This window comes from Myotis yumanensis, unplaced genomic scaffold (genome assembly GCF_028538775.1).
Source record: "Myotis yumanensis isolate MYYU_CA2020_CCGP unplaced genomic scaffold, mMyoYum1.0.hap1 SCAF_4, whole genome shotgun sequence".
Lineage (NCBI taxonomy): Eukaryota > Metazoa > Chordata > Mammalia > Chiroptera > Vespertilionidae > Myotis > Myotis yumanensis.
This window is the reverse complement of record NW_027223755.1, coordinates 79,901,101-79,917,917: the sequence shown is the minus strand read 5'-3', so window position 1 is coordinate 79,917,917 and position 16,817 is coordinate 79,901,101. Positions and strand designations below refer to the sequence as shown.

General features: G+C 47.2%; 1 protein-coding gene across 1 annotated transcript; it reads left to right on the top strand.

Annotated features, from left to right (window-relative positions):
- Positions 1 to 103: 103 nt before the first annotated feature.
- On the top strand, positions 104 to 2,989 carry MOGAT3 (monoacylglycerol O-acyltransferase 3). The gene is made up of 7 exons (XM_070411515.1): positions 104 to 458; positions 698 to 805; positions 880 to 950; positions 1,224 to 1,428; positions 1,697 to 1,871; positions 2,432 to 2,634; positions 2,717 to 2,989. Exons 1-7 carry the CDS (start codon positions 386 to 388, stop codon positions 2,869 to 2,871), a joined length of 990 nt encoding a protein of 329 aa, XP_070267616.1. The 5' UTR covers positions 104 to 385; the 3' UTR covers positions 2,872 to 2,989.
- The last annotated feature ends 13,828 nt before the right edge of the window (positions 2,990 to 16,817 follow it).

Sequence of the window (16,817 nt, the reverse complement as noted above, 5' to 3'; positions counted from 1 at the left end):
TGGGGCCCAGCCCTCCGGCTCTCCAGCGTCATCTTAGTCTCCCACGGTAGTTGCCTCACCTCCCTCCCACAGCCCCTCGCTCCTCCCAGACCCGCCCTGCAAGCCAGCCCAGACTGACTGACTCAGGAAGCTCAAAGATCAATCCGAGAACAGCCTGGACAGGTCCGACTCCAACCATCTCCCCGTCCACACCCCCCTCCACTCACACACACATACACACTCACACCGCCCCACCACACACGCAATCCCGGAGGTCCAAAAGGCTCGGCCCCTCGGACTAGAAAGCCTTCCCAGGTACTTTTTCTTCTGCGGTCCTGGAGCGCTGCTGGCCCAGGACTGCTCCTGGGATAGGAGTCTCCACCTTCCTGCCGCCCTCTCCTGCACCATGAAGACCCTGAAGAAGCAGTGGCTGGAAGTAGTGGGTGCCTACCAATTCGTGCTCACTTTCCTTTTCATGGGTGAGAGAAGTGGAAGAGGCATGGGTGCTGGGGGTCCGCAGGGGGAGAAAGGACTGGGGGAGAAAAGCCGGAGCGCCACTAATCTGGGTGCCCAAGAGCAAAAAGACAGGGAGAGGGCCAATGTGGGGCTGGGAGATAGCGGGAGGGTATGATCCCTGAGGGTGGAGGAGCGGGACAGCTGGATGACATGACTGAGTTTCAAAAGCTAATTCATTTTTATTTTCTCATCTTTTACACAGGCCTTTCTTCATTTCTTCTTGTCTTCTCCCTCCTCTTCACATCCCTCTGGTCATTCTCTGTTCTCTACTTGGCATGGCTCGTCCTAGACTGGAACACACCCAACCAAGGTGAGTACTGGAAGGGGGCCATGTATTGGGAGATGGCAGCTGGGCTTCCTCCACGCATATCTCTCTACCCTAAGGTGGAAGGCGGTCTAAGTGGATAAGGAACTGGACCATTTGGACACACCTAAGGGATTATTATCCTATCAAGGTGACTGGTTACCCTCCAGAAAGACTCTCTGCCTCCTTCCTCTCCCCTGCCTCCCCCACCTATTCACCCCTAGTAGTGCAGAAGCCTGAGCCCCAGCTGCCTAAGCTAAGGCAATGGGGCAGGGGGTGGAGTGATGTTCAAGAGTAGCCCCTCTGTGCCCTTAACCCCATCCTTGATCTCTGAAATCAGTTGGGGTGAGGGGGGAGCAACACTTTTCACCTGGTGTCCTGACTTCTATGCCTTCTTCCCCTCATCCTGCCCAACACCCCAAAGCTGGTGAAAACAGTAGAGCTGCCCCCTGACCGGAACTATGTGTTTGGCTCTCATCCACATGGGATCATGTGCGTCGGAACTGCCTGTAATTTCTCCACCGAGAGCACTGGCTTCTCCCAGAAGTTCCCTGGGCTTCGGGCCTCACTAGTTGGGCTGGATGGACTCCTCCACATTCCAATTTATCGAGACTACCTCATGGCCACTGGTGAGCCTCCATGTGAGTGGGAGGAGGTGCTCTCTGGCCAGGGTTACCTCCACCCACCTAGCTCAGAGACCTGGTCTGAACACTGGCCAGGGTCACAGTGGGCATCAGTGAATAGCTTTGGAGCAAGTGTCCTTGCTGGGACAGACACTGTAGGGCACAGTGACATGGGCATGGTGGGTAGAGGAGTTGGGAGGAATGGGTAGGCTGAGGGGCTGGGGAGCCAAGGAGGGTGTGGTGACTGCTCCCACTTTCTCATGCCTGCCTGCAGGAGTATGTTCTGTGAGCCGCCAGAGCCTGGACTTTATTCTGTCACAGCCCCGGCGTGGGCAGGCCGTGGTCATCCTGGTTGGGGGTGCCCAAGAATCCATGTATGCACTCCCAGGGGTGCATCAGGTTGTTCTCCAGAATCGCAAAGGCTTCGTACGCCTGGCGCTGAGGCACGGGTGAGAGGGGTGCGGGTGACCAGTCCAAGGCTGCTTTCAATGGTGAGAACTTCACAGCGCACCTCCCCATCCCTACACACCCGGGACCCTATAGATTGTTCTGCATCCACACTGGGCCCTATACCCGGAAGGTGCTCATGTCAGTGCTTGAGTGTTTACTCTGTGCCAAGCACTATGTCCACTTTGCAAGCTTCCTCCCACTCCGAGAGAGCCAGGGACATAGTACAAACAGCAGGGCACAAAACCTTCTCTGATACTATCTCAAAGGCAAGACCTGAGGCATGTTTCTTTACCTGTGAAAGAGTTAATACCTACCTTGCAATGGTTTGGTTGTAAAGACTAGATGAGGAAATGTATACATGAAGGTTCAGTACACAATCTTTTCTCAGGAAATGTGAGTCCCTTTTTCCAGATTTTTCACAGTAGCCATTGTCATTTGCTTTAAAGGGCTTGGGAAGTGGAATTATGAGGTTATACTGTCCTCTGGGGCTCCCATCCTTGGGGTACTCCAAGAGCTGCTGGCCCAACCACCCTTCTTCTCTATTGCCCTTCTTTTCCAGGGCCTCCCTGGTACCTGTGTACTCCTTTGGTGAGAATGATGTCTTCAGACTTAAAGTTTTTGCCACAGACTCTTGGCAGTATCTGTGCCAGTCCATCATCAAGAAGTACCTGGGCTTTGCTCCTTGCATCTTCTGGGGCCGCAGTCTCTTCTCAGCCAACTCCTGGGGCCTGCTGCCCTTCCCTGTGCCCATCACTACTGTGGGTGAGTCCTCATCTCCAGGGAAGAAAGCTGCCACCAGCTGTGTGGGCACTTCTTACCTCGTCTGTCTCCCCTCTCCCTGCAGTGGGCCGCCCCATCCTGGTGCCCCAGAGCCTCAACCCCACTGACGAGGAAGTTGACCACTACCACACACTCTACGTGAAGGCTCTGGAGCAACTGTTTGAGGAGCACAAGGAAAGCTGTGGTGTCCCTGCTTCTACTCACCTCACCATCACATAGCCCTGGCCTTGCCCTGCCCCCAAGCTCCTGAGCTCCTAATCCCAGTGCACTGAAACACCCCCCACCACCACCACCTACTGCTGGATCTAGTCCTCCAATAAAAGCTGGTTCTCACCTAGCTGGTGTGCTCAGTGGTCGACCTATATGAACCAGGAGGTCACAGTTCAATTGCTGGTCAGGGCACATGCCCCGGTTGTAGGCCTGTAGGAGGCAGCTGATCAATGATTCTCTTTCATCTTTGATGTTTCTATCCCTCTCCCTTCCTCTCTAAAATCAATAAAAACATTTTAAAAAATAAATAAAATTTAAAAAACAAAAGCTAGTTCTCTTCCATCACTACTTCGTAGAATTGGATGCCTACAGAGCTGATGCTCTCGCTCTGGGAGTTAGCATGCCCAGGCATAATCAGCCCCCATTCTAACGTGCTAGAGTTGCTGCCTTAGATTGGGCATCTGGACCCTAAATTCTCCTTCCAGTGAAAATTAATTCTGTTGCATGACTTTGCATAAGTCTCTTCCCTTTTCTGGCCCCTTCTCCCTCTGTAACTTAAGGCATCTGCTTAGCTAAGAGCTGGGGGATATTTGGACTGAGTTTGGGAGGGTGGCTGCAGGAGGGTTAGGCTTTGAAGGGGAAGCAGGATTTAGGTGAGTGGAGAAGATAGTGTGGATAGTGGAATACTATGAGTAAAAGCTGAGCTTGGTCAAGGGTACCTGACAGTATAAAGAGTAGAATGATGCCCAGTAGTAGAAAGACAGTTAAGTACATAGCTTGCTTCTCTGTACTTCTTCCTCATCCTTAAAGTTTCCTTGGGGATGGGAGATCAGATGAAGCAAGGATTTGTTTTACCATTCTTAAGCCCTATTGCTAGCCCAACATTAGGTCACTATTTACTCATTTGCTTAATAAGCATAAGATTATTGTGAAGACTAAAGAATTAAGATTTAGGGGCTTTGAACAGAGATAGGCAACACATGAGCCAATGAGAGTTGGCTATAATCATCATTGTCAATATAGTCAGGGTATGAGTCAAATGAGAGAGAGGATAAGGTTAAACAGCCTAAGGGTCCTTATGTGGTCTGACTTTTGTCAGTCCTATTTGTTGACTGGCTTTGTGTCTGTATCCGGGCTTTAAACAAGAATAACTTGTTGGAATGTACTAGTAATTGGAATGCAACTGTATTTGTCTCCCACTTTCCTATAAAATTTATTCAATGGAAGAATTTTCTCTTGTCCCTGAATGAAAATCTGGGCAGTACCATGACTTAACTGGGTCATTCTCAGGTGAGAAGTTCTACATTCACTTTAAGTTAGTACATAGAAATGTTTAGTTCATAATCAACACTTGGATCTTCATTTGCAGCAGTTCTCAACCTGTGGGTCGCGAACAATGAAAATACATCCTGCATATCAGATATTTACATTACAATTCATAACAGTAGAAAAATTACAGTTATGAAGTAGCAACAAAAATAATTTTATGGTTGGGGGTCACCACAACATGAGAAACTGTATTAAAGGGTCGCGGCATTAGGAAGGTTGAGAACCACTGATTTAGGGGTAGGAATTTTCCCCACTCCAACAAGGGCTGGTTCAAGTGGGCTGCCTGCTTGTCCAGAAGTAGCAGATGGGGAAGGTTGAGTAGACAGGGATGGGGTATACCTCTTTCTTCCCCCTCCCTTCCTAGCTGCTGTTATTGATCTTCATGGGGCTGAAGTGTGGGGCAGAAGGGAAAGGGGGCCCCAAAGTTGTTGATTGCTCTGTTATATATTCTCTGGGCCTCCAGAACCTCAAAGACTTTCCCTTCTGGGTACTTTCATGGATTCTTCAGTTTTCCCTTTACAGCCCCTCTGGCAGCTTCTGTACTTTCTCTACCTTATCATCTGTCCATGGTTTTCTGCCCATGCACTCGACAGGTTTCTCTGTAGGAGTTCCTTCACTCTTCTAGTTTGGGGGTTGGGGAGAGGGCTGGAATAAACCTGCTTTAGCCTTCAGCTTCCTTGGCTCCTATCCCCTTGGAGTGCAGGTTGGTCTCAATGCAGCCACTTGTTCTTCTTTCTGTCCTGGATGGAAGGTCCAGTCAGCCACAATCTGGCCACTGGATTTCTCCGGTGGGTACATCCCCCAAATGCTGGGACTTACCAAGCTCTTTGTGTCTTGAAGCCTTTTATCACTGCTCTTGTTGAAGTGAGCCTTGCTCTCTAGGGGTAGGGCTTGCAGCCACCTAAAAGACCTTCCCCAGCCCTGGCCGATGTTGCTCAGTGGTTAGAATGTCAGTCTGAGCACTGAAGGGTCTTGTGTTCAATTCCCAGTCAAGGGCACATACCTGGGTTGTGGATTTGATCCCCAGCCCCAATGCAGGTTTGTGTGGGAGGCAACTAATTAATGTGTCTCTCTCATCTCTCATCTCTCTCTCTCTCTCTCTCTCTCCCCACTCCTTCCCTCCTACTCTCTCTAAAAAGCAATAGAAAAAATATCCTGGAGTGAGAATTTTAAAAATAAATAAATAAATAATGAAAGTCTTCCCCCAGAGCAGTGGGGGGGGGGGGGGGGGGGGGAGCAGACTGGATGAAAGTAGGTGAAGGGATTAGCCAAAGAACATATGTACATAACCCATAGATATAGACAACAGTGTGTTGATGGCCAGAGGGAAGGTGGGCTGGGTGGAGGGGGGATAAAGGGGAGAAAGTGGGAACATCTGTAATAGCATCAACAATCAAAATAAAGAAAGAAAAATATCATGCCCTGACTGGTTTGGCTCAGTGGATAGAGCGTCAACCTGTGGACTGAAAGGTCCCAGGTTCCATTCCAGTCAAGGGCATGTACCTTGGTTGTGGGCACATCCCCAGTAGGAGGTGTGCAGGAGGCAGCTGATCGATGTTTCTCTCTCATCGATGTTTCTAACTCTCTATCCCTCTACCTTCCTCTCTGTAAAAAATCAATAAAATATATTTTTTTAAAAAGAAAAATATCATAACGATTAAAAAAATAAAATAAAAGTCCTCCCCAACCCCCCTCTCCATCTCTAAACTGATTTTTGTCCCGGGTAAGGGGCTCAAGAGTTACTTCTCAACCATTTGCTTGAAAAAATGTGGCATGTAGTCTGATCTGACCCTTTTGGAATGGAGGACCTATTTATCGTATCTTCGTGCCTCAGCCCAAACTTCAGTGTTAGCATCATGTGTGCTTTTCTCTGGGTTCTTCCCCTGAGGGGCAAAAGCACCAACTGGCCACCAAGAGCTGGAGGTATGAGGATTAGATCACTGTGGGCCTTCCACCAAGAACAGAGGTCTCTGTTCTTCTGCTTTCAATGTGAGCAGTGAGTGTCTCTTTCTAGAGTGGTGGGCTTGGGCTGGGTGGTGGGTGAGGAATGGGACCTTTGTGTGTGTTTGGGGCAGGGAAGAGGGGAGTTCATTCTCCTTAAGGCCCCTGTCTGAAATCCAAGACCAACGAAATCATGGTGGAGGGAGCAGATTGGCCTGAGGCTGGAGACGAATAGGAGCAGCCAAGAAGCTTACTTAAGAAATGGTGTTTGCCCAAGAACCAGAGATATGATAAAAAGGACAAAGTGCTCTCAGTACCTGAGAAGCCAGTAGGGCAAGGTTCTCCGGAAAGGTGCCAGGTCTGATCTTAGAGGAAGACTTGCGTGGGGACATTATCCTCCATGTGGAAACATCTGGGTTGGGGGAAAGAGCACAATACGAACCAGAAATGTACAGGGAGATCAAGATCTGGTTTCTGTCTCTGGGAGAGAGACTGGGCATGAATATGTGAGTGTTGGGGATAGAATACAGCAAGTAGAATGTGTTGCTACTGCGCAGTGTTGTGGAAAGATTATCGGGACAAGACATGGAAAGGGCAACACTGGACAATGACAGGTGTGCCCCTCCATTAATATCCCTCCAGAATCATTTGGGTGAGATCAGTGCCACTTCCTTGTTCATCATGCCAGCTTGGCATCCTTTCTGTTCACTATGACAGGCCACAGGCAGCCTTCCCCACCACCATCCACCTCTGAGTGTGCTGTCCTCCCCAGGAAGCCAGCCCAGACTAAGAGGAAGCCCTAGGATTCAGAAGTCCCTGCTCTGACTCCCAGCCTTTCTTGAGCTTCCCCAGGTGACCTCTGCTTTCACGCTCGATCCTAGCCTCACTAAGGCAGAGGTCCTCTGGTCCCCATTTTCCTGGTCATCTGGTTTTCTAGCCTTCCCTTATCAAGCATCCATCTTGGGTGGGACTTGGTCTAAGACAGTGGTTAGCAAACTGCGGCTCGCAAGCCACATGCGGCTCTTTGGCCCCTTGAGTGTGGCTCTTCCACAAAATACCATGTACATACAGTGCGATTGAAACTTCGTGGCCCATGCACAGAAGTCGGTTTTCGGCCTGGGAGAGTCTATTTTGAAGAAGTGGCGTTTGCCGAAACCGGTTTGGCTCAGTGGATAGAGCGTCGGCCTGCGGACTGAAAGGTCCCAGGTTCGATTCCGGTCAAGGGCATGTACCTGGGTTGCAGGCACATCCCCAGTAGGAGATGTGCAGGAGGCAGCTGGTCGATGTTTCTCTCTCATCGATGTTTCTAGCTCTCTATCTCTCTCCCTTCCTCTCTGTAAAAAATCAATAAAATATATTAAAAAAAAAAAAAAAAAGAAGTGGCGTTAGAAGAAGTGGGGGGTGTTGGTCGGTCGGGCGACAGAAGACACGGCTCGGGGGAGGTATATTGTTTTGAGGTACGTTCGCTGAGGTTGACCCCTTCCAACTCTCCCATCCACACTTGTCTATCTGAAACAAGTATACAAGACGAGTGTGGATGGGAGAGTTGGAAGGGGTCGATCCCAGCGAACGTACCTCAATCAGATTGAGGACGTTTTTAGCGAAGGCCAGCTTAGGAGTACCCTAATTAAGTTAATAACAATGTACCTACCTATATAGTTTAAGTTTAAAAAATTTGGCTCTCACCCTAACCGGTTTGGCTCAGTGGATAGAGTGTCGGCCTGCGGACTGAAGGGTCCCAGGTTCGATTCCGGTCAAGGGCATGTACCTTGGTTGCGGGCACATCCCCATTAGGGGGTGTGCAGAAAGCAGCTGATCTATGTTTCTCTCTCATTGATGTTTCTAACTCTCTATTCCTCTCCCTTCCTCTCTGTAAAAAATCAATAAAATATATTTTAAAAAATAAAAATTTTGGCTCTCAAAAGAAATTTCAATCGTTGTACTGTTGATATTTGGCTCTGTTGACTAATGAGTTTGCCAACCACTGGTCTAAGAGGCTGGAGCTTCACATGGAGAAGAGTAGAGAGTCCAGGTGCCATGTCCATGTCATACAACTCCCAACAATAAGTGCAGACCCCAGACCACAATGTCCAGACAATGGGCACAGCCTGCTAGACTGAGCTACTAAGTGAAACACTCAGAAGGGCATTTTGCACATCAATCAACTACTTCCCAGCGGCTGCTGTCATAGGGGTTCCAACTAAATCTCATATTGGAACTAAACCCTCCAAACAACTGTCAATTTGGCCTTTGGGCTGAGCTTGGCTGATGCGGGGCAGGCTCAGACCCTGGCCAGTGCTGGAGCTCCCTAGTAGTAATCAAGTCTCAAAACAGGATGAGCTCAAGCCCAGGCCCCAAGAGCAGGAGGCCTGTCCCTTCCAGTTCCCGCCTCCAGGTCCTAGTTCTTGACTGAGAAATATGCCCCAGGGCTGCCCTGGTGCTGTGATAATGGTCATTTATTGGAAACAGAAAGAGGACAGAGTTGGAAGGTATATATATCAAGGGGCAGCTTGTCAAAAACCTAGGTGTCATCTTAGCATATTAAGGGAGCAACAGGGAGAAGGGTCCATTGAGTGGTCAGAGGGAGAAGGGTTCCCATCTTTGAGTCCCACAGACCTGGCTTTGAATCTCAGCTACTGACCCTGACCTTGGCCACGTCATTTAATCGTTTCAAGCTTTAGTTCCCGCCGGTAACATGGGGCTACCTACTTCAGAATTGTGTGTTGTTGTTTTTTTACTTGTTATTGAAATACAACACAGACAAGTGCACAAATCATATGACAGAGCTTGAGTTTTTCCCAACTGAACACAAACAGGGTTATTTTGGGAAGTGAATATGATGCATACAAGCTCATGGGACAGCAGCACAAAGGTCTTTGTGTTAAGGTTGAGGAAAAGTGTCATCCACTGGCTTCCCACCACTCTCTACTCTGAATTTCCCTGCTGGGTGGGTGCTCACTCACCCACAATACAGCTGGGAAAAAATATTTGAAAGCCTTTTTGGAGCAAGGAGAAAGGCCAGCTCTGCAGAGGGCTGAGGTAGGGAGGAGCCCTCAGAACAGAGAGTGGAGTCGACCCAGCAGGCCAGAGGAAATTAAGACAGGTTATGTATCACTGCAACTGTTTTGGGAGCTCCAGACCAGACAATGAGAATCCTGCTAGAGTTGGACTTGAGCCCTGTGCCATCTCTATTCACTGGCCACCTATGCAGACCCTAATGTGCTTTGGGACTCCAGCCATAACTTCTCAGAGGTGGGCTCCTCTCCAGTCCTTCTGCTGGTCCTCCCGAGCCTCACGCCTGTGGATCCTTTCCACCTACTCATCCCTCTGGCTCTGAAAAGTCATCTTATCTCACCTGTATATCCAGTGAGCTCTGTCTCCTGAACTGTCTGCTGCCCCCAGAGGTTATCATTGTCCAGTTACACACTGGAAACGCTAGAATCACCTTTGCCTCCTTCCTCTCTCCCCACCTTCCAGAATCCCACTCAGACTTCCCGGTCTCTTCTGTTTTCCTTCTAAGCCATTTCTAGCTTCCTCCTTCCCAACCCTCTCAGGGATTCCCTCTGGGACCATTCATCAGAGATCAGAGGTCTTGCCTCTTATCTTCTATCTAATGCCTTCTCATGCTGTCAGGATGCTCTTCCTTAAAAGTATTCATCATGTCATTCTTCTTACTCACTGTCACTGGATCATCATTATTAGAAGGTGAAACTCCTCAGCACAGCATTTGAGGTATCCCACAAACAGAGCCCAGCCCAGTTTCCCATCCGTCCTTAACTTGACTCTCCTTCCTAACTGGAGTGCTGCCCACCATCCTTGGAACACCTACCATCAAGTCACAGCTCGACTCCAGTATTTAGGACTTAATAGGTGTAGGCCTTGTTAGACTTGCTTGACTTCTCTAAGCTTTAAATGAGATGAGTATGTAAAATACTTAGCACAGCCTGGGCAGGGTGCTCAATGCAAGTTAGCTACTTTCACTATTATCTCACCCATCTCTTCCACAAAATCTTTTCCAAACCATGACTACATCACAAGAATTACATTATGTGGTCACATTATGTGAACCATCACATTATACAAACCATTGTTTTGCTACACCAACATATGGCTTGTTTAGTATCTTCCATCTCATGTTATTAAATGCCAATATTAAGGTCAGGAAGTGTGTCTTGTTCATTTTTGCATTTTGACTGTGCCTTGGTGATCATGATGCCTGGTGCGTAGTGAGTGCTGAACAAATGAAGCGAGTCCAATAGACCTAGTGTACAGGGAATCAGCCACATAGTTTGCAGGTTGGGCCCTGCATCGAGTACCCAGCTGGGGGTGGGAGTGAATGGGGGTTTTCTTTACAGAGCTGGAAGTGGGGTTGCATCCAGCATGGGAAGAAAGGGTGCTAAATTAGTTTCCTAGGACTGCCATAAAAAAGTAGCACTCAGTTAGAGACTTAAAACCACAAAAATTTATTATCCCACAGTTCTGGAGGTCAAAATCGAGGTGTTAGCAGGGCCATGCTCCCTATGAAGTCTTTTTTTTTTAATCCTCACCTGAGGATATTTTTCCATTGATTTTCAGAGAGAGAGTGGAAAAGAAAGGGAAAGACAGAGAGAAATATCAATGTGAGAGAGACACATCGATTGGTTGCCTTGCATGTGCCCTGACCAGGCACAGGCCTTGGGGGGTGGGGGGGTGTGGGCAGCCTGCAACCAAGGTAAATGCTCTTGCCTGGAATCGAATCCAGGACCCTTCAGTCCACAGGCCGATGCTCTGTCCACTGAGCCAAATCAGCTAGGGCATTTTAGGAGAAATCTTTCTTTTCTTCTTCTAGCTCCTGGGGTTGGCCATCAATCCTTGGCTTACAGCTGCAACACCACAATCTCTGCCTCTGTTGTCACATGACATTCTCCCTCTGTGTCTGTGTCCAAATTTTCCTCTTATAGGATACCAGTCATATTTGATTAGGGCCCACTCTTATTCAGTATGATTTCACCTTAACTGGTTTATATCTGCAAAGAACCTATTTGAAATAAGGTCACTTTTCACAGGTGCTAGGGGTTAGGACTTCAATATATCTTTTTGGGGAACACAATTCAACCTCCAAGTGCCTTTTTCCCTAGAGTTGACATTCGATATTATTTTATATTAGTTTCAGGTGTGCAGCATAATGGTCAGACAATTACGTAGTTTCCAAGCAATCCCCTGATAATTCTAGTACCCACCTGGTACTACACATAATTATTACAGTACTATTGGCTATATTCCTTATGCTGTACTTTACATCCCTGTGACTATTTTGCAACTACTAATTTGTACTTCTTAATCCCTTCACCATTTATTTATTTTTTAAACATATTTTTTTTATATATATATATTTTATTGATTTTTTTACAGAGAGGAAGGGAGAGAGATAGATAGTTAGAAACATCGATCAGCTGCCTCCTGCACACCTCCTACTGGGAATGTGCCCGCAACCCAGGTACATGCCCTCGACCGGAATCGAACCCGGGACCCTTCAGTCCGCAGGCCGACGCTCTATCCACTGAGCCAAACCGGTTTCGGCTTTTAAACATATTTTTATTGATTTCAGAGAGAAAGGGAAAGGGAGAGAGAGATAGAAACATCAGTGATGAGAGACAATCATTGATCAACTACCTCCTGGACGCGACCCTCTGGGGACCAAGCCCGCAGCCCAGCCCTGTGCCCTGATTGGGAATCGAGCCAGGATCTCCTGGTTCATAAGTCGATGCTCAACCACTCAGCAACACCAGCCACGTTCCCTTCACCTTTAAAAAAAAATTCTAATTTATTAATTTTTGAGAGAGAGGAAGGGTGGGAGAGAGAGAGAGAAATATTGACTTATTGTTCCACTGATTTATGCCTTTGTTGTTTGATTCCTGTATGTGCCCTGACCAGCAGGGATTGAACCTGAAACCTTGATGTATCTGGACAATGCTCTAACCCAGTGGTCGGCAAACCAAGACTCTCAAACCACATGCGGCTCTTTGGCCCCTTGAGTGTGGCTCTTCCACAAAATACCAAGTGCGGTATTTTATTTTATTTATTTTATTTTTTTAAAATATATTTTATTGAATCTTTACAGAGAAGAAGGGAGAGGGACAGAGAGTTAGAAACATTGATGAGAGAAATCGACCAGCTGCCTCCTGCACAGCCCCCAGTAGGGATGTGCTCGCAACCAAGGTACATGCCCTTGACCGGAATCGAACCTGGGGCCCCTGAGTCCGCAGGCCGACGCTCTATCCACTGAGCCAAACCGGTTTGGCGAAAGTGCGGTATTTTAAATATGAGGGATAATGGAAACCCACCCCCTGGGGCCTGGGCTGACGGTTGAGCTGACAACACTCCTGCCTCTGGCAAGGCGTGTTTCCAGGACGTGGCTCTGTCAACGCCACTGGATTCAGCTGACAATAATTAAAGAAATGCCCATGTGCTTCCCAGGCGCTCTCTACAATAGATTAATTGACCATATTGGCATGGTTTTATTTCTGGGCTCTGTATTTTGTTCCATTGATTTATGTGTCTGTTTTTATGCTAGTACCATGCTATTTTCATTACTTTTTTATAGCCTTCTCGCATAGTATATCAGTTTCTCCTTGTAGATCTCTGGCACACACATTTCCCACCCTGCCTGGTACTGTCCCTCTTCTGGAGCCCAGGGTGAGGGCCTGCAAATGAGAGTTTGTGTGCAGGCTCTTTAAGGAAACACCTGAGTTTCCAACAGGCTTCTCTTACTTGGATGGATGAAATTCCCACTGATTTTTGCAGCCAGATATTATGTGGGCTTCTCTTCTTGCATTGGTGTTCCCGGCTCAGGATCCTGATGTGGGATGGGACTGATCAGGGAGAACCTCAGAAGCTGAGATATTCCTCTGGATTCTTTTTAAAAATATATATATATATTATTGATTTTTTTACAGAGAAGAAGGGAGAGAAATAGTTAGAAACATCGATCAGCTGTCTCCTGCACACCCCCTACTGGGGATCGAGCCCACAACCAAGGTACATGCCCTTGACCAGAATCGAACCTAGGACCTTTCAGTCCACAGGCCGATGCTCTATCCATTGAGCCAAACTGATTAGGGCTCCTCTGGATTCTTAACTGCCACATGTGGGTGTGAGGACAGCCTATTTTGCCTCTCCACCCTTTCTACCAGTCTCAATGTGGCTTTTTCTTTATATCCTTAGTTACAGGACTTCAGCTAGTCTTCAGATGGTTATCCAGGTTGGTTGTTCTATAATTTAGTTGTAATTTTGGCTTGGTCATGGAAGGAGGTAGTACAGTGTAGTACAGCGTCCTACTCCGCCATCTTGACCTGAACCCTGCTAGCCCCAGTTGAGTGACTTTTGATAATCAGTCTGGCCTCACTCTCCCCAATGCAGAAATAGATTGAAATAATTCATTCATTCATTTGTAACATACTTATTAAGAATTCACTGTGTGCCAAGACCTGAACTAAGTACCAAATAACTTAGTTCAATATATAGATAACTGTGATGTCAACCCTGTTCTAAAAGAGTTTATGGTCAGGCTCAGTGGTTTTCCAACTTTCTGTTCCCTGATTCATGAAGTTCCTAGCATTGTGATAGTCCTGAAAGAATAATAAATAATAGAGTCTTCAGTTATGTCTGAATTCCATAGTACAAAGTGTAATACACCCCATTTGAGAATTGCTTATCCAGTTGGCTAGATCATAATATCTACCATTAATTGAATTTCTATGCTATGCCAAGCATTTTACAAACATTATCTTATTCAATCTTTACTGGAAGTTAGGTACTATGTCCTCTTTACAGATGAAGAAACCATGAGTCACCAGTGAGTGTGTGGCATCTGTAATACCGGATGATTCTTCAGTGCTATAATTCTGTGTAAGGCTTTTAGGCACTCTGGCTCTGTGACTGTGGGCCAATAACTGAACCCTTGATCTTTGGTCTCCTTCCTATATGCAAAAGGGGCTTGGCATGAAGCTTGTACGACAGAGTATATGAGATACCAGCTCAGTTCCTGTAAAGCACTTTTATGTCTTTCATTTCACTGCTCTCATCCAAGTGCAGATGTTCCATACATAGCTGCAGATATCCTGGAAAGTTAAGACTTGACTTGGAGATTGGGGAATTGCCAGATAGAGGAGGGGCAGTCACTGTGTCAGGAGGAGGGAAGGGGACTAAGCATTAGGAGCAGGGGGGTCAGAGAGAACAGTCAAAACTCACAAATCTGGCCGAAACCGGTTTGGCTCAGTGGATGGAGCGTCGGCCTGCGGACTGAAAGGTCCCGGGTTCGATTCCGGTCAAGGGCATGTACCTGGGTTGCGGGCACATCCCTGGTGGGGGATGTGCAGGAGGCAGCTGATCGATGTTCCTCTCTCATCGATGTTTCTAACTCTCTATTCCTCTCCCTTCCTCTCTGTAAAAAATCAATAAAATATATTAAAAAAAAAAATAGCCTTGAAGCTTTAAAAAAAAAAAAAAAAAAAAAAAAAAAAAACCTCACAAATCTGGAGGAGGAAGTCCTAGTCTCTAGAATCCTGAGAGGCAGCAGTTTTCAGAAGACCTGGGAAGAAGATCCATGGTGGTCCATTGTGGGGAAATAGTGGGAAAGAAAAGGGAGAATGGGGAGGGCCCTGCAGTAGAAAATGGGCCCAACTGAAATGACACAGATCAAAAGTAGCACCCTGTTGACAGTAAGATATACCTGGCCCAGAGGGAAGACAAACACTAAGCTCTCCCAAATGAAAGGCCCAAATAAACAAGCCCAGCATGATGGTCAAAGCCAATACCCCAAGGTACAAGACAGTGTTTACAAATGGAAATCTCCAGCATTTATAGTGCTGACATTTGTTTTGTGCTTTATAGCTTGTAAAGTGATTTCATGCTTTCACAAGGTACACTTGACCTCTGAGGGGTGAGTGGTCAATGGGGTCTGAGACCTGATAGTGTCCCTTGCCAGCGATGGGACCTAGCCCAAGTCGTAGAACCCATGTTCTTCATTTATAAAGTGAATAAACAATCCCACCCATCCTATGGTGTTGTGAGGATTAAGCTACAGTGCTTTGCAAATATGCTAAGTGGTTCTATGGCTCACACATATTAGAACCAGTAGTGGGTACAGGCCTGAGAAGCCTTTCAACTAGCTGATCACTCTTCCATCCCCCACGGGCCTTGACCTTGGCAGATTTCAAAGCATGTAGCACAGGGTGCTGGCCCTCCTCCCTGCATCCTCAGAGCACTTAAGGATGCTGAATGCCTCTGGTTCTTTTGCTGGGAAGGGCAGCCAGAAGAGTAATCAGTCATCTTTCAATTTACCACCACTGCCCCCCTATCCTCCGGGACAGTCAGGATGGAGGAGCCTGAATATGGTGTTTTTAGAACCAGATGGCTTTTGACAGGCCAGCGAGCAGTGACATATTGCTCTGAATAACTTGGATATTAAGGAATTGGAACTTTGGGAAACTTTCAAGTCTGATGGAGGGAACTGGAAGTACATGAATGTTGGACCAGTCCCAGAGTATCTTCTTTCTTTCTTCTTTCTTTCTTTCTTCTTTCTTTCTTTCTTTCTTTCTTCTTCTTTCTTTCTTTCTTTCTTTCTTTCTTTCTTTCTTTCTTTCCTTCCTTCCTTCCTTCCTTCCTTCCTTCCTTCCTTTCTTTTTAATATATTTTATTGATTTTTTTACAGAGAGGAAGGGAGAGGGATAGAGAATTAGAAACATTGATGAGAGAGAAACATCTATCAGCTGCCTCTTTTTTAAAAAATATATTTTATTGATTTTTTACAGAGAGGAAGGGAGAGGGATAGAGAGTTAGAAACATCGATCAGCCGCCTCCTGCACACCCCCTACTGGGGATGTGCCTGCAACCAAGGTACATGCCCTTGACAGGAATCAAACCTGGGACCTTTCAGTCCCCAGGCCGAAGCTCTATCCACTGAGCCAAACCGGTTAGGGCAGTCCCAGAGTTTCTGATGGCAGAAGCTGAAGCTTCTGGTAAAAGGGGAGGGATTAGGATGTTGTTGCATCTCACTTCTGCCACTAGTGACTACTTCCTTCAATACCTTCAACTTTTTGAGGTGCTTTCCCACGATTGAGCATATCCACCTTGACTGCAGCTTTGGGAGATGCCTACGGTGTTAGCAGTTTCAAAAATCAGAAATGGGGAAGGGGAGTTCTATTAAAACAACCGCCCCCCCCCCCCAAAGGTTGAGTGATTTGTTTGTTACTTTATTGCTGACTTGGAGCTAGAATTCAAGAGATGAGGCTTATCCTTTTAACCACGCGGTGGGTGGGAGTCAAGGAACACTACCCTCCATTTCATCACACTCAGCCAATGGGCTCAGTTTACCAGGTTATGGAGTCCTCGCCTGGTAAAGTATAAAAATGGAATGAGATCGGGGAGGGATCAACTTTGGTGGGAGCGGGGAGCATGGGAGCTGGGCAGGTCCTGGAAAAGGACAAGGGCGGAGTCCCATCCTCAGCTGACTTCAATACTCCCTACAGAGCTTTACAGTTACTAAAGGGCTTTCACACCCACCATTTTCCTGGCTCCTGACAGGGGTGGAACTGCAGGTGTATGTATCTCACTGTATGGGGTGGAGGGAGCCCCCAGGAGTTAAGAGGCTGGGCCACAGGCTTATTAGAGTCAGGGACAGGGCTGCCTTTGGGATTCCAGGTCCA